The sequence below is a fragment of the Neodiprion fabricii genome, chromosome 4 (genome assembly GCF_021155785.1).
Source record: "Neodiprion fabricii isolate iyNeoFabr1 chromosome 4, iyNeoFabr1.1, whole genome shotgun sequence".
Lineage (NCBI taxonomy): Eukaryota > Metazoa > Arthropoda > Insecta > Hymenoptera > Diprionidae > Neodiprion > Neodiprion fabricii.
Window position 1 is genome coordinate 26,137,569 of NC_060242.1, and position 14,769 is coordinate 26,152,337.

The 14,769-nt window shown below is 33.0% G+C and overlaps 2 protein-coding genes across 2 annotated transcripts in view; one reads left to right on the forward strand and one right to left on the reverse strand.

Moving 5' to 3' along the window:
- Positions 1 to 14,769, reverse strand: part of LOC124181471 (heparan-sulfate 6-O-sulfotransferase 1) — a 520,983-nt gene that overhangs the window by 331,568 nt on the left and 174,646 nt on the right. The gene's annotated exons all lie outside the window — the stretch shown is intronic.
- LOC124181484 (S-formylglutathione hydrolase) lies at positions 10,228 to 14,551 on the forward strand. The gene is made up of 5 exons (XM_046568105.1): positions 10,228 to 10,487; positions 11,024 to 11,094; positions 12,337 to 12,714; positions 13,815 to 14,040; positions 14,308 to 14,551. Exons 2-5 carry the CDS (start codon positions 11,024 to 11,026, stop codon positions 14,488 to 14,490), a joined length of 858 nt encoding a protein of 285 aa, XP_046424061.1. The 5' UTR covers positions 10,228 to 10,487; the 3' UTR covers positions 14,491 to 14,551.

Genomic DNA, 14,769 nt, shown 5'->3' on the forward strand with positions numbered 1-14,769 from the left:
TCGTTGTGTCGTATTTTATTATTCTTATTATTCCTTTGTCGTATTAAAATATGTATAGTTCATTGTAATGACCAAAAATTAAAAAATTTCGTATGTCGTAAGTCGTAAGTGAAAATATGATTTGCACCTTTTGCAGTCATTCTTTCAATAGACCAGCTTTTCAAATATTCATTTTCTCTAATACATAAGATATTCTACATATTTATGAAAATATCCATAATTAATAATAATTATAGGTAATTTCACAACTTCTGTCACTTACACTGGTGAACAAATAGTCTTGAATCTCAGGAAATCGCTAACTAGCATGCGCACCACAGTTGAAACATTTCTTGCAGTACATCAAAATTTGACTTATTGTAAGTGAGCAGTATTGCTCATATTGCTCTAAGCTATTGTAAATCCAATTCCATCCCCATAAATTCGTAACGAGTACTTTGGTAGTTGACTACATCTTCCAATACTCGTTTACAATTTAAAATTAGACAGAATAGTATTAATAAAAAGAAATGTAAAATAATCATTTTTATTCCCGACTCAACCATAATGTTCACTTTTTTTACCTGAAAAACGCAACGAAATTGGCATATTATTGGCATTTACGGGAAATATTTCCCACAAATAAACTTTCCCGTTTTTCCGATTATTTCTTTTTCTTTACCACTTTGAACTACATCTCTCGGTATTAATATAAACTTTCAATAATATTACAGTTTTCAGACTGATAGATCACAGTTACGCATAAAAGGAAAACACTTCTAATTCAATAATGTGGCCAGAGTTAAGTCGGGAATAAAGTCCTATATCTAACACAGGAATAAAAGTCGATTATTTCCGCGGGTAGGTTTACTGTTCGAGTAAAGCGTTCTTCTTTTGGTGGTAGATAGAACATTCGATGTAACCTTTGGCTACCATAGAAGATTGTCACCCACCAAGTCTGTTAAGATCCGTCATTCTGACCCGTATACAAAAAATCCGAACAAGTTAGAAAATTTTTTCGTTACAGTGAAAAAAGTAAAGACCAATTGGTTACCATTTGAATTATTGATGTTGCTAACGCAGAATAAATGCCAGATAATTTTTCTTATTGTACTTTCATGGATTTTTTATATTCAATTTTATTTCAAAAAGTTAATTTTTCAGGTGGAGGTGCTGCTCCCACGCCCTAACTTCTGCTCATCTACATCCATGCACTTCGTGTATGCGTTTTGTAAATTTTCTCTTCACTCTTTGAGCGTTTGTGGGTTCGTTGGCTTCATGGAACTACGCTGTCATCGCGAGACTCTTTTAAAATGAGGTACCATAATACGAATATTTGTAATAATACAATCACTTCGTAAATTAGAGTCCGGTAAAATCAGCCGTATTCGGACACAATTCCGAGTATGAGATTACAATTGTACACGCAAAAGGGTGCTACCAATCAACAACTACTGTTCAACGCGCCGAATCATAAATTGATCGAACCTGATTGTAAATCCGTTGATACACATTCAAAAGAATTGTAGAAGGATTAAATTGAACTGATTTTCGGGTAATTAGATTCAATTGAAATTTATTTATTCGCATAAGGACATACACACAGAATAGATTACAAGTTTGCAAATATTTGTGCTACAATAATACTCTACAAATTATACAGGTAGCACTTTTTGTGAAAGGTTACTGCTTTAAAAGGTTTTGAAATCGAAGTAAAACAGGCGAATTATTCATGGTGTTTATTGCTGTATCAGATTTATAAACTTGAACAGTGAGGTTTTTTTTCATCTCGTTTATATAACTCTGCTGAGAATCGCTCTGCTGATTCTCAAACAAGTATAATATACATCTAGTTTGAATTTATATTTTATGCACTTTCTTACTTAAATAATTTTACATTGTTTCCTATAGATCGTAGGTATCTTTGTGGTATAAATGTTAGTTAAGATTCACCTGATTGTTGTTGCAAGTTCAAATTTGACTTGTAACCGTACAAGTACTCTAGTATTATGACTATATTAAGTGCAGTCTAAACCAAGTACTAAATTCAATATAACTAAAACGATTTCTTTCTCGCAGCTCATGCATGTTGTTCGTTTTTCTCTCGCCAATTAAATGACTACATCCGAGTACCAATTAATTCATTTCATAATCAATTTGGTGGTAGGTTGTAGCAATAATATCTGACAGCTCTCAATTCGACAACAAACTTTTTTTGGTCCAACAATGCAAGTGAAAAAATTTGCTGGACCTCATATCACTCAGAAATGTTGAAAAGGTACAAAAAAAAAAAACAAAAAAAAAAACCAAACAGGTACTCCACTTTGCTACAGTCTCATGTACGTTCTTCTATTTTATTCACCCGTTGTACACTTCATAGAATAGAAACTAAAGTTCTGACAGCAGCGGATCTCGAATCAATGATTTCAACAATTCTTACATACTTTTCTTCTAGCTTATTCCTTGGGCGATATCTTTCGTTTTAATCTTTACTCATATTTTAAAAATTTTTCTTGGCTGATGAGGTTCCTTTTTTTCATTTGTATTTAATTGATCCTACGGAAGCGGCGATGATGAGCTGGTGATGACAACATTTGCTTAAGGGAAAATGTGCTAAGGGACAAGCCTGCAGTAGCCAACAGAAGTGCAGATCTCACGGTTTTACGATCAACGCCACCACTGCTGTACGTTGATGTGCTAGCACTCTGAAAAATATGAAAAAAGGAAATAATCACGATTAATCAATCTGTCTTAGGTGTAGACGTGCAGTGGTGAGAAATTGAGTAGGGCAGTATATGTCTGGAATTTTTCGGCGGTAAAGATCACAAAAGTTTACAGGGTAAAATGGTCTTTTCAGGCTTGTGTGCGTAGAGTTAGGATGCTAAGTGTCGATTTCTTGGCACACGATTTGTGTGAAGTGAAAAGCTATTACTTTACACACATGCGTGTAAAAGTTCACTTTCACTCAGAAATCGGCACTATACACACAAATTTGACTCAGAAGGGTCGAAAAATATTCTATGCTCATTCGGGTGTGAAGTTTTTGCACTCTTGGAATCGAAGCGATACTCGTGCGAAAAAGTTCGCTTTATGCCCTTGTTGCATCTAATAGGTACTATAATCCACGAAATTGAAGTCCGCATCACGTCAATGTATTGATGTATTCTTAGGAAAACTTATTATTTTTCAACTTGATATAGATTATCCAAATTGCGGTATATTGCAATACAGCAAAACGTACATATATTTTGCAATGGTGTCACGTAACCGATAAAGTATTTACGAGACTGGAATAAGTTTTCTAAAAACTATAAATCAATTTGGAATTTTTTCGTAAAATGATCAATGTACTGTCAGTGCGCTCTAATCAGCTAGGAGTAAATAAAAGTCGTACTAATTTTTCAAGCGCGACGTGGATTTTGAGATTATGTTTAGGATGTTTTTCAATTATTGATTCATACGACGATTTTTCGGTCAGAGCTGACCAGAGCGCACTTACTTATACCAGAACGACCATATTATTATATATACATAAAAAAAAAATTCAGACCGAACCCATGCTTTACGAAATAACGGGTTGGATTCTCGTAAAAACACGTAAACTTAAGGGGATGGTATAGTCAGTTTTTACCGACCGAGTAAAATTTCACTTCATTTTGACCGTTACTCACGCTTACCCATAACTGACACAAAAAAGCTGCAGATAGCGCCATTCTACATGCAATAGCTAATATAAATATTCAGAAAAAGTTTTCTTCTCCGCAATAATGATACTAAGAAATGTATTTCTGTAATTGAGCTACCACTTATTATGGGAATGCAGTTTTTGATCTTATACTAACAGGTACAACACGTATAATAAATTTCTTGGAATGATTGTTGCGTAAAACAAAACTTTTTACGGATACTTGTATACGGCCTGTAGAATTAGACTGACTACAAAATTTTCACATCAGTGAAATCGTTGATTACCAATGTTTTATGAACGTTCCATCGGCCAAATTTACCACATTAGGTCCCAAATGTTATGTAATGTCTTGGTCGTAAACGGTTTCGAAAAACCATCGGAGTGCATTGTTAAGAAAGAAAAATTGTTCTTTAAAAAATTTTATTGAGTAAGTTTTTAGTTCTTTTACGTTGAATAAAGTCCATTTTAGATGAATTCAGTGTGATCCAATTGATATGAAGGAAGTCGAACGAATGTATCGAAGTCCGTTTCATTCGTGTCACGCTTTGTAATGATTAACGTAAAGTAATTTATATTTACGAAATCCGTATTATATATTTAATTTACCTGGTTGAGTGATAGCCGAAAAGCATATAATGTAGATCTTGTTAAATGCATCTCGTGATTTCGGATGACACGCTGCTACCCGGCACCCTGAAACAGTAAAAATACAGAAGACTCAGTTTTACCTGAACAAAAGTACCACCCTTTTATAAGATATAAATATTCAGTTTATCGATAGATTGATAATACTTTTGTATTATAATTATTCAGAGTTCAACTGTGTATACTTGTTTTTAAAATTTTTGTGTTTCGACTTTAACTAGTGATCGTACAGACTCACTCTATTTTTTACGTATCGTTTCATGTTTATTTTCCGTAGTAATAAATGTGCTACTGCATACGAGCAATTTCGCCAATTACATTTCGCCAATAAACTTCTAGAAGGTGTTTCTTTGCCCCAAAATATCGAGTTTCTGATGTATAGTTTCATTCGTTGTGCTGATCTTTACTCCGGTTAAAACTGATTATTTTAGCAGTTCAATGAAAAATGTTGTGTATTTTTGCCAGAAATATTAATTTACACAGATTTAAGTGTAAACATATGTATTATTATTTCAGAACCATAGTGAAGTATAATCTGCGAATTTTCGATAACCTGCACGTGCTTTTTCGTATTATCAATTATCTACTAAAGCCCCTATCAATTACGTACTAAATCAATCAATTAAATGAAAGATAATTAACGATGTTGGAGTGACATACATTCTAATCTTATATAGGTACAGCAACTTTTACGAATTAAAAGTGCTGTTGTACTTATAATGGAAATAGTCGAGGAGCAATTTAGTTTTTTTAAACTTCCACAGCTAGTAGATTACTAAACAATTTAATCATATTGTTCAACTAAAATTACATCGTACCAATGGTAATTTTTTTTTTTTTTTTTGTTAACCCATTTTGTTTCGAAATTATGCTCCGTAGAACAAATTTGCACGGGAATAATCTCAAATTCCCCGCCTGTGATAAGAATTCTTTCTGGGATAGTCATGTTAGGGCGGTGAACTTTTATGAGAATACGAAATTTCCTAAGTGTATAAATTTACCCGAAGTTTTATTCATTTAACTATCAAAATTCAACAACAATTCATTCATAAACAGGTGATAAAAGGTTATAAAATGACGTAACAATAGTGAACAGAGTCTTCAGATTATAAGTAAGAATGGCTGTGCATTCCATTTAAAAAAAAAGGAATCATGTCTCTAGAAAAATGCTCCAACCCAATATGACCTTTTCTGATAAGCTTCGTTATATATGCCACTCCTACAAATATTACCAGCAAAACATACTATTAACGAAATTTTATCCAGAGGATGGTATAATTATTTGGTATATTCAATTCGGAAACATCATTACAGAATAAAATATATCACTGAAAAAATAAAAGAACTAATTTCAAATTGCCGATGGAGTCAAGAAGTTTGCATTTTTTTAAATGTTGGAATTACAAGGTAAAAGTTAGAGACAATAAAGTCCAATAACGTGCCTCCAAAGCTTTGTAACAGAAGAATACGATAAACCTTGCACTCTACGATTATTTCTGTTAAATTCTCACGTGATTTATTGCAAGACTTTTTTAACCTATTGTTATGTGTTCTTCCAATATTCTGTTGTATTGAGTATATAAATAGTATAAAATAATACAAACAAACCGTAAAAACAATATTCTTCACATTTTGTTACAACTCTACAAATCAATTCCAGTTGGTGAAATTACTATCAGTATCTATGATCAAAATATTTTGTCGTTAGTTATACTCTTTTTTCATAAGATAGTTTCTTCATTTCTGATATAATTGTTTCCTATTGCATTATTTTATTAATTTTATAGTAATTTCTACAAAACTTTTTACAAACATCGTATGAATAGTATCGAAGTGCGTCGAATTTTTTCAATATAAGGAAAATAAAAAAAAAATACAAAAAAAGGAAACATGTTAATTTTTATCCCCATCACTTACGGGTAAAGTTGTGCAAATTTCAGATTTTTTCATTAAACCGTTTCCGAAATTGACGCGGGAGTTCTGAAAAGATCGAATAACTCGGGGAAATTTTTCTAACAACCTTTTTTTCGGAAACTAGTCGTCTGAAAACGTAATGATTCACTGAAATTGGAAGAAGTTATTTTCGACTGAAGAAAATACTTTTCCTATATCACGTAAGCGAAAAAAATCATTCAAGAATATTATTTGCTCTAGAAAAAAAAAAGATCCATAACAGTACGCCAAAGATGCGTTGATGAACAAAGCAAGATATTTAAAGAAGTCAAAGTATAATCACATTCTAATCTTTTGGCGCCTACAGAACTATCTATATTCGCAATGGACATATTAGCTGCAAACAATAAGTTATGGTTGTAGATACTCGGGGCTGCAACTTTTTTCCGATAGCTCGATACGCGATGTAATAAATAGTCCAGCGCCATTGCAATAAACGGATCACAATTTGCGTTTTATACAAATGGCAAAGTCCATTTACGTTCCCTTACACTCTGTTCGAGATGGATTGTAACGAAATCAAAATTATGTACAAAGATCATGTCTCAATTTAAACGTCTGAAAATTTTCAACGAACACCTGGTAATAATACATTCATAACAATATGTAAAACTGCACCACTTATCGATGCGTAATCGAACTTCGAATTATTAGCTACGTGCAAGAAGGTCATTGGACACGTTGTTTAAATAGCGTTTCTGTGGTCTGACGTAGCACAATGCCATGAGATTGAACAAGTCTATAATTACTCAAGTGCAATATTCAGTTCATACTTATGTACAGATCGCAGAGACGCCTTGAGATTCAAATTAGGAAATGGCAAGCCGTGATGTTTTTCGTTAATGCATTGTTAAAAGATCTTCTTACTTCGAAGAGTTGTACAGAGTCGACCAGCGAGCACTCATGAATTTACATACACTGTGTAGTCGCAGCTTTAGTCGGTTGTAGATGATTGCGACAAAGTGCACGTGCGTTATATACTCAAGTTGCACTATTTTTAGTTGCAATGCTAATTCAAGCCAGATCTTATAGCGTTATTCGAAACAAACAAAATCCGTTTACGAATCTACATTCAATCCGCAGTTCTCTCTACCTTGGCTTTGTTAACACTAAAGATTGTGTGCTTTATAGTTAGCAACATGCGGTTCTGTTCTCTACCCCACTGCGCCCGATTCACATCTAGAAGTTAAATTTAGGGAGACAGGATTGGAGCCGGCCTTTAGAAAGTAGCTCGGAAATGTCTTTGAATTTGAACTTGAGGACGTCTGCATTCGTGTGGGCGGGCTCGCTTGTATTACAATACTTATACAGTACAGAAAACTACACATGACCAGAAATTATAATTTGTCCAGTTTAAAATTGACAGCTCCAAATAGGAGATCTGGCGTACCAGCTATTCAAGAATTGCATAATACTGTAACATAAATTTGTAATAATGATACCAAGAATAACAACAACGATAGTAATGATAGATTAAGATATAAGGTATATAAGCTATAGAAACTTAAATGCAATATAATAATTTTTACCAAGATATAATACAGCCTTTTTTTTACGATTTTACGTCAGATTATATGCAAATAGAAAATTTGAAACTATTCTAAAAATATTTGAATTTCGTATAGGAAAATTTTATGTTTCGTTTCCTTTGAGTCTCAGAATCGTACGTAATTTACGTATAATCAAAATAAATTTTCGTGGTAAAAAACTAACAAATTAAAGCTTGCTAATGATCAACAGCAATCTGAAGCATCAAAAAAGATGCAATGTAGAAACAAGGATGATTTCACTCATAATGTATTGTTTGTGAAAACTGGAGGCAAGTTTTATACAGTGTGCTCGCAATGACGTTACGCAATTGATACTTGAGAAAGGAAAAAATTACCGTAAACAATAAGTATTTTATTGGCAAACTAGATCGTGATGAAGAGGACAGTGATTGTTAAGAATAAATTGCGATCTATTTCAGGTTCAAAGAGCAGTATGACATGTTGTTTATTTGAGAAATCAATCTTATCAATCTCTGCATTCAAAATTAATTTATCATTACATGAAAATGACGTTTCGACCGATATACACTTCAAATAAACATTGCAGTTACATCAGTAATATTCACGATGATGCTGAAACGAGCTATAGATTCACAAAATGTTTTTGATGGAAAAATCAGTCGAGTGGCGTGTTAACATTCTGATACTTACACGCTGATACAAATAGTGTGATCATAAAAAACAATATGTACAAAAACTGTCTGAGAAATCAGCAGCTCTAGTGGCTAGCTTTAGCCTCATCAGATATTCTTTCTCTGATTTCAACTCAGGTTTTGCATATCTGATTTCACCCGGAATATTCAGTATCTTCTAGAATTACATAGAATAAATGTTATGTACTATGATACAATACTTTTTGCTTGTCCCAGCCTTGAATGACAATAAAAGTTGGTACAATTCAGTTCCTGATCCTCTAGTTGTGAATGATTGTCAAAAATTGGCTTACAAGTTTATTTTGTACACATCTTAAGATATTGCAATACATCTAGTAACAGTTAATTCGTGCCACTTTCAAACCCAAATATTTCAATTTGGCAATATTTAAAGAAAAGTTAAAAAAAAAACTCTATTTCTCATAGATCTCCTTTGTGAATCCAATTATTTGATAGCTGACATATGATTTAGCTTGAGTATTGCCCTAAGAAGCTTCCTACAAGATTTCATAGAGTTGATCATTTCAATAATACCTACTTTATAACGTTTTTCTGGTTTCATTAAGAAAAAAAAATTATTTTCAGTTTTATCTCACTTGTCGCCACCCCATTCATTCACTCAACTATTTCTAAGCATGATTCGGTGAGATTTATAATTCTTTTGACGATATTTTTGATATTTTAGTGGAAATTTTTATGTAAAATTGAATCTTCATCACGATGTACTAATCCATCATTCGGCCAAATATCGGGAAAAAAGTACCACGATATTGGACCAATTTGAGACATACTTTTGACATGTGGCCCTGACCTGAGTCTGAAAAAGAAGCTTGGTATTTTCGTATGACAACCTATGAGTTTTTGATGGTGATACAGCGTAACACTTTCCCAAAATGAACACCTATTTAAATGGCATATTTTCACAAGAAAGTACAATCCAGGAACAGTTTTGAGTTGATATAAAATTATTGTGCACGCATTTGGCTAGTCCCCAATCGAGAATAGGGAAAAACAGTTTTCGAATGCTTCAACGTAACAGAATAGAATTTTGTTTAAGAGTAATGGGTCACAGCGCATAAGATATATCTCGCATGCAATAGCTAGTTGGCGGTCGTTAGTTGCGTGTACAGGTTACAGTGATACAGTAGCAAGTTAGATAATCTCGCCTAATTTTAACAATTTTTCTTTTACGCTAAACCCTGTGGGAGGCGCCAGAAATCCGCGTATTACGTAAAATTTCCAATAAGATGAAAGACCACTAACCTTCTCACGCGGGACGTGTCGACGGAAGAGAATTAGTTATGTCCTCGAGGCGGTATTCACTATCTGCATGCACGTCAAGCAGACGCCGGTTTCACACACAACTACTAATGTATGTGCACCTTGAATCGCTCGATAAAGCAGCAGTAGCGCAGGTCCTTCTGCCATCTGTTAGGTACTTGGCGCACCATTTTTTTTGCGAATTACGGTGTGACGTATGTCAAGATTACGGTCTTATAGCAGGTCTGGGCACTCTATAGAAATGTTTTCACTCCATTTTTTGATGGGGGGGATGTAACTTACAATTGGTGTGAGCAGCCAGAAGAAATCTAATATGTGGTTCGCTACGGATTGGGCATTCACACGTGATACGTTTTCCTCCCCGAATGCTCACACAGATATGCATACTTAAATATACATTCATATACTACATACACATATTGTACCGATAAATATACTTATTCATATTAGTGTAGTCACGCATGAGCCGAAAGCATGGTAGCAGTATGGTTAGATAGCAGTTACGTAATTCTGACGCTATCTGCCGAAACGTTCTAGGCAATGATAAAAAACACGCCCGCCATTGGTGGACTAGCCGCGGCTGAGTTGTTGCCGGGTTGAATACTAACATCCACAATTCTCCGTCGATCAGTCCGTTTAGTAACCGAACTTGGTTCGCGTTCTGTACCTTACTGCATTCATTTGCCAAAAATTCAATCAACTGAAAGATACCTGACCGAAGATAACACCGGTTTCAAGGTAATTTTTAAAAATAATACAGCTACTGCGAATAAACTTTGTAGCTCTGAATTTGCGTTTATTTTATTTTTGGCCTTTATTTTTTATATACCACTTTGCTTCCTGACGAAGAGGTTATATCGGTTAATTGCCTGCAATATTATAAAATCCGCGTCAATGTCCACAGACCATATAAGTTGGTTCTATTGTTTATTTCGGATACTGAATATGTATAAGTTTCTTTTTACCCCCGTACGAAAATCCACGAAATTTAGAAAACCCCTTTATTCTTGTATTATTGGAGTTGATCCGTTCTTCAGTGAATTGGCTGGATTAGGAAATGATGTCGCAATTCTATAGTTTATCAGTTTAGCATAGGTCAATTAACTGATGTGACTTTAGATAGCATTTAATTATATAATTTTTAGCTGCCTTCTACATGTATTTTGTCAGAATTCGATTGACCACTGAAAATAACCATATTTGTGTTTCATTCAAACATTGTTGGTGTCTAAAAGTTTTTTTATTAAGCAAATTATCTTTTTCCACATTTACAGATGCCTGAGATCACATTAGTATCCCAAAATAAGAGTTTTGGTGGATGGCAAAAGGTCTTCACCCATGACAGGTACATACTTTGATCATCCGAGATATAAATGATATTTTTTTTTTTATAGAAAAGGAGATTTCCGTATATAAACTTTTATATTACTCATCATTGAGTAACTTGTTTCCAAAAATATATTTAGGTTTCGATCTGTTAATATTAATGTACTCATTGTTGTCACAAACTTTGTCCATGTAAAATTAAGCCATTAGATGCTTAACAGAATATAGGACATCCATAAATACACGGATTTTGTTGTTTTTTACATTCTGGCAAAAAATGTTCACCACTTGTCTTTACTTTGTAATATTCAAAGGTATGCGATATATCTCTGACATGTTATAATTTCTTGTGAGCCGTTAGAGAAAGAAAAAGTACATATAATATCATGTATTTCCCCTAAGCAACTATGACTTCACTAGAAATTAGTCTTCCAGTGGCGTTTTCTCCCCTTAAAATATTCATTTAGTAATGCAAAAGCTGTTCAAAATAAAATTACAGGATATTGCAAAAGAAATCAACTGTTATCTTACAGTAATTATGATGTCAATCAATTAATTGTTTTTAAAGTATTAAAACATTTGTCTACAAGTCCATTTTTATTTACTAAAGTATGGTAATGTGAACAAAAATTCTTTCTTCTTTTTATTAGATTTGAAGGTTTGGTTCCTCTTTAAAAATCATAGATAATTGCGCATAACTTAGTCTGATAAATACTGATCCACAATAAAGTTGAACACAAATCTGCAATCATGACATCTAATAGTGTGTTGGGATTTAGAAAATGATACCGACAGAAATTTATAATTGTGGTTGCCAAGCAGTCTTTAACCATTTTTATTTGAACCACTACCGAACAATTTGGTTCCAGGTACAAATTAAAAATGAAAGCTTTATAGTTGCAAAGTGAAAATCTGGTATGGGTTACTATTCTTTTCGATTATAGTCAATCATATTATATTTTGTTGTAGCTATCACCATAAGTTGATGTTGGTGCAACAATGAATTGATGTCAAGGCCTTATGAAAAATGTAGTTTACTAAAAACACACATTACATTTTGCAACACCCAGATATCGATAGTTGACAACCATAATCGCATCAAATAATTACTTGCATCATATTTTATTGTAATTCCATCAATATTCAACCGTTATTTGTGACAATACGCATTTAATTTTCTAGGAACCATGACAAATAAAACTCTATACAACGGACCAAGATGTGTATCTTTTTTTTAACAAAAAATGAATTTTTCTTTCAGTGTGGAGTTAAAATGTAAAATGAGGTTTGGTGTCTATCTACCACCACAAACAGAACAAGGCCCAGTTCCAGTTATTTATTGGCTGTCTGGTTTAGAGTGTACCGAAGCAAATTTTATTCAAAAAGGAGCAGCACAAAAGTACGCAGCTCAGTATGGTGTCATAATTGTTGCACCTGACACTAGTCCCCGTGGACTTAACATCCCAGGCGAAGATGATGACTGGGATTTTGGAACAGGTGCCGGATTCTACGTTGATGCAACAAACGAACCATGGAAAAATAACTACAGAATGTATTCCTACGTTACAAAGGAATTACCGGCATTAATAAATGAAAAGTTTCCAGCCATCCCTGATCGAAAGTCTATAGCAGGTCATAGGTAACGTTGCAATCACAGCTTAGTAAATAAAAAAAAAAAAACTCGACGTGATATTTGATAGAATATAAGCCCATGTTGAACGGAATACTAAAGGTTGAATATCCATCGATATTTTCAACTTGTCCAGTTTTTTTAACGATTCTTCTGCTTGCGATAAAATTGACGTATATTTAATAAAAGAAATTCCGAATCCATATTTTCAAGTTCACAATATCACCTCAAATTTAAAATTTAACACACATGTTCTTTTAGCGGTTCTGTCTTTAGAAGTAATGAAAATAACCCAAAAAACGAAAAAGCTGTGATATAGGTATGAAATACCTTTTAAATTTAGATAAAATAATTATTTTTCTCATCTATTTGGTCGTGAATCTAAATGACTGCATTGTATAACATTATGTTTTGTCATTACCTGTCATCTTTAGAATTTGAGAAAAGAACTAGTTGTATCCATTCAATAACTGTAAAAAATGAACCTGTAATAGATCCTATTTAAAGAATTCAATCTCCCTGTCTATTAATGCAACATCGTGAGGTTGTTTAATTTATTATAAAGGACTATTAAATCTATTACAGGTTGAAAACTGGTGATGTAATGTAGAATTGGAATGAAAAAAATCATAGTTTTCTAGAATCCTTAAGTTGGCAGTCAATATTAAGAGAAAACGTCAAATAATTTCACTGGTTAGATTTACAATCAAATGGATATAAAAAAATAGTTATATTGCACTAATTACAAGAGTATTTCATGTTGCTTCCAATGTTGCTGTGTTTCTTAGACTATCTGCATTAAGTTCAGAAATATAACCACTAAAAAGCCTATATAAAAACTAAAGATCATATTCTGAATTTGGAAATATGAATTTTTTTTATTAAAATACATGCCTCATGTTTTTGTTAGAAGAATGTGTGAAAAGTTGAAATTAGTGATATTTCAAGGGGGTTTAGTTTCACATGGAATGACTTTCACGTTGTGAAACCATTTTCATAACTTCAAAGTGCTTTTGTAATATTAATCAAAGTGTGATTAAAATAACAAAGTAATGAAGATGGTTTTAAATACATGCATATAATAATACACACATATTATTGTTTTCCAGTATGGGTGGACATGGAGCATTTATCGCTGTTCTGAAAAACCCAGGCCTATACAGATCAGTCTCTGCAATGTCACCGATTTGTAATCCTATAAATTGCCCATGGGGAAAAAAGGCTTTTAATGGATATTTAGGTGGCGTGGAAGGAGATAGTAAATGGAAAGATTGGGATTCTACTGAACTAATTAAAAAATATAATGGACCTCAACTGGATATCCTAATTGACCAGGTGAAATCTACAACATTGTCATATTGTTAAATATTAATTTTGAAAAAACAGTGTGTATGGAACGTAGTATTGTGAAAAAATTGAAAATTTCACAGTGAGTTCAAGCACCTTTCACAAATGAAACAAAACTAAAAATCTCCCAGTAAAATATAGGACATTTCTGAAGCAGTTAAGTATGTGACTAAAAGAAATCTGGTCATATGAAAACACATTGAAATATTGAAAAAGTCATGTAAACAATAAGATAAAATTGAAATGTTGTTTCAGGGTACAAACGATAATTTCTTGACAAAATCGCAATTATTACCTGAAAACTTGGTGGCTGCAGCTAAGGAATCTGGAGTGGCTGTTAATCTGAGGCTACAAGAAGGTTACGACCACAGTTACTACTTCATATCAACATTTATTGAAGATCACATCAAACATCACGCCAAGTACTTGAAAGCTTGATTGAGTTAACTTAGGTGAAACTCGAAATAAGAAAAATTTTATACAAATAAAAATCTGATACAAAACGTGCTTCATTTTAGTGTCAATGAAACCCTCGTTCCCGTATGGCGTAAATACTGACAGAAATTGTATGAAAAATATATTTTACATCAGCGTGTTTAACGTTTTCATACTCTAATTATATGAGACGTACTTATGTATGTTTTGTACTTCATAAAACGTTCTTGGTTGAAATGTAAGTAGGTTTTCTAAAATCTCTTTCCATATCATTTTCCAATA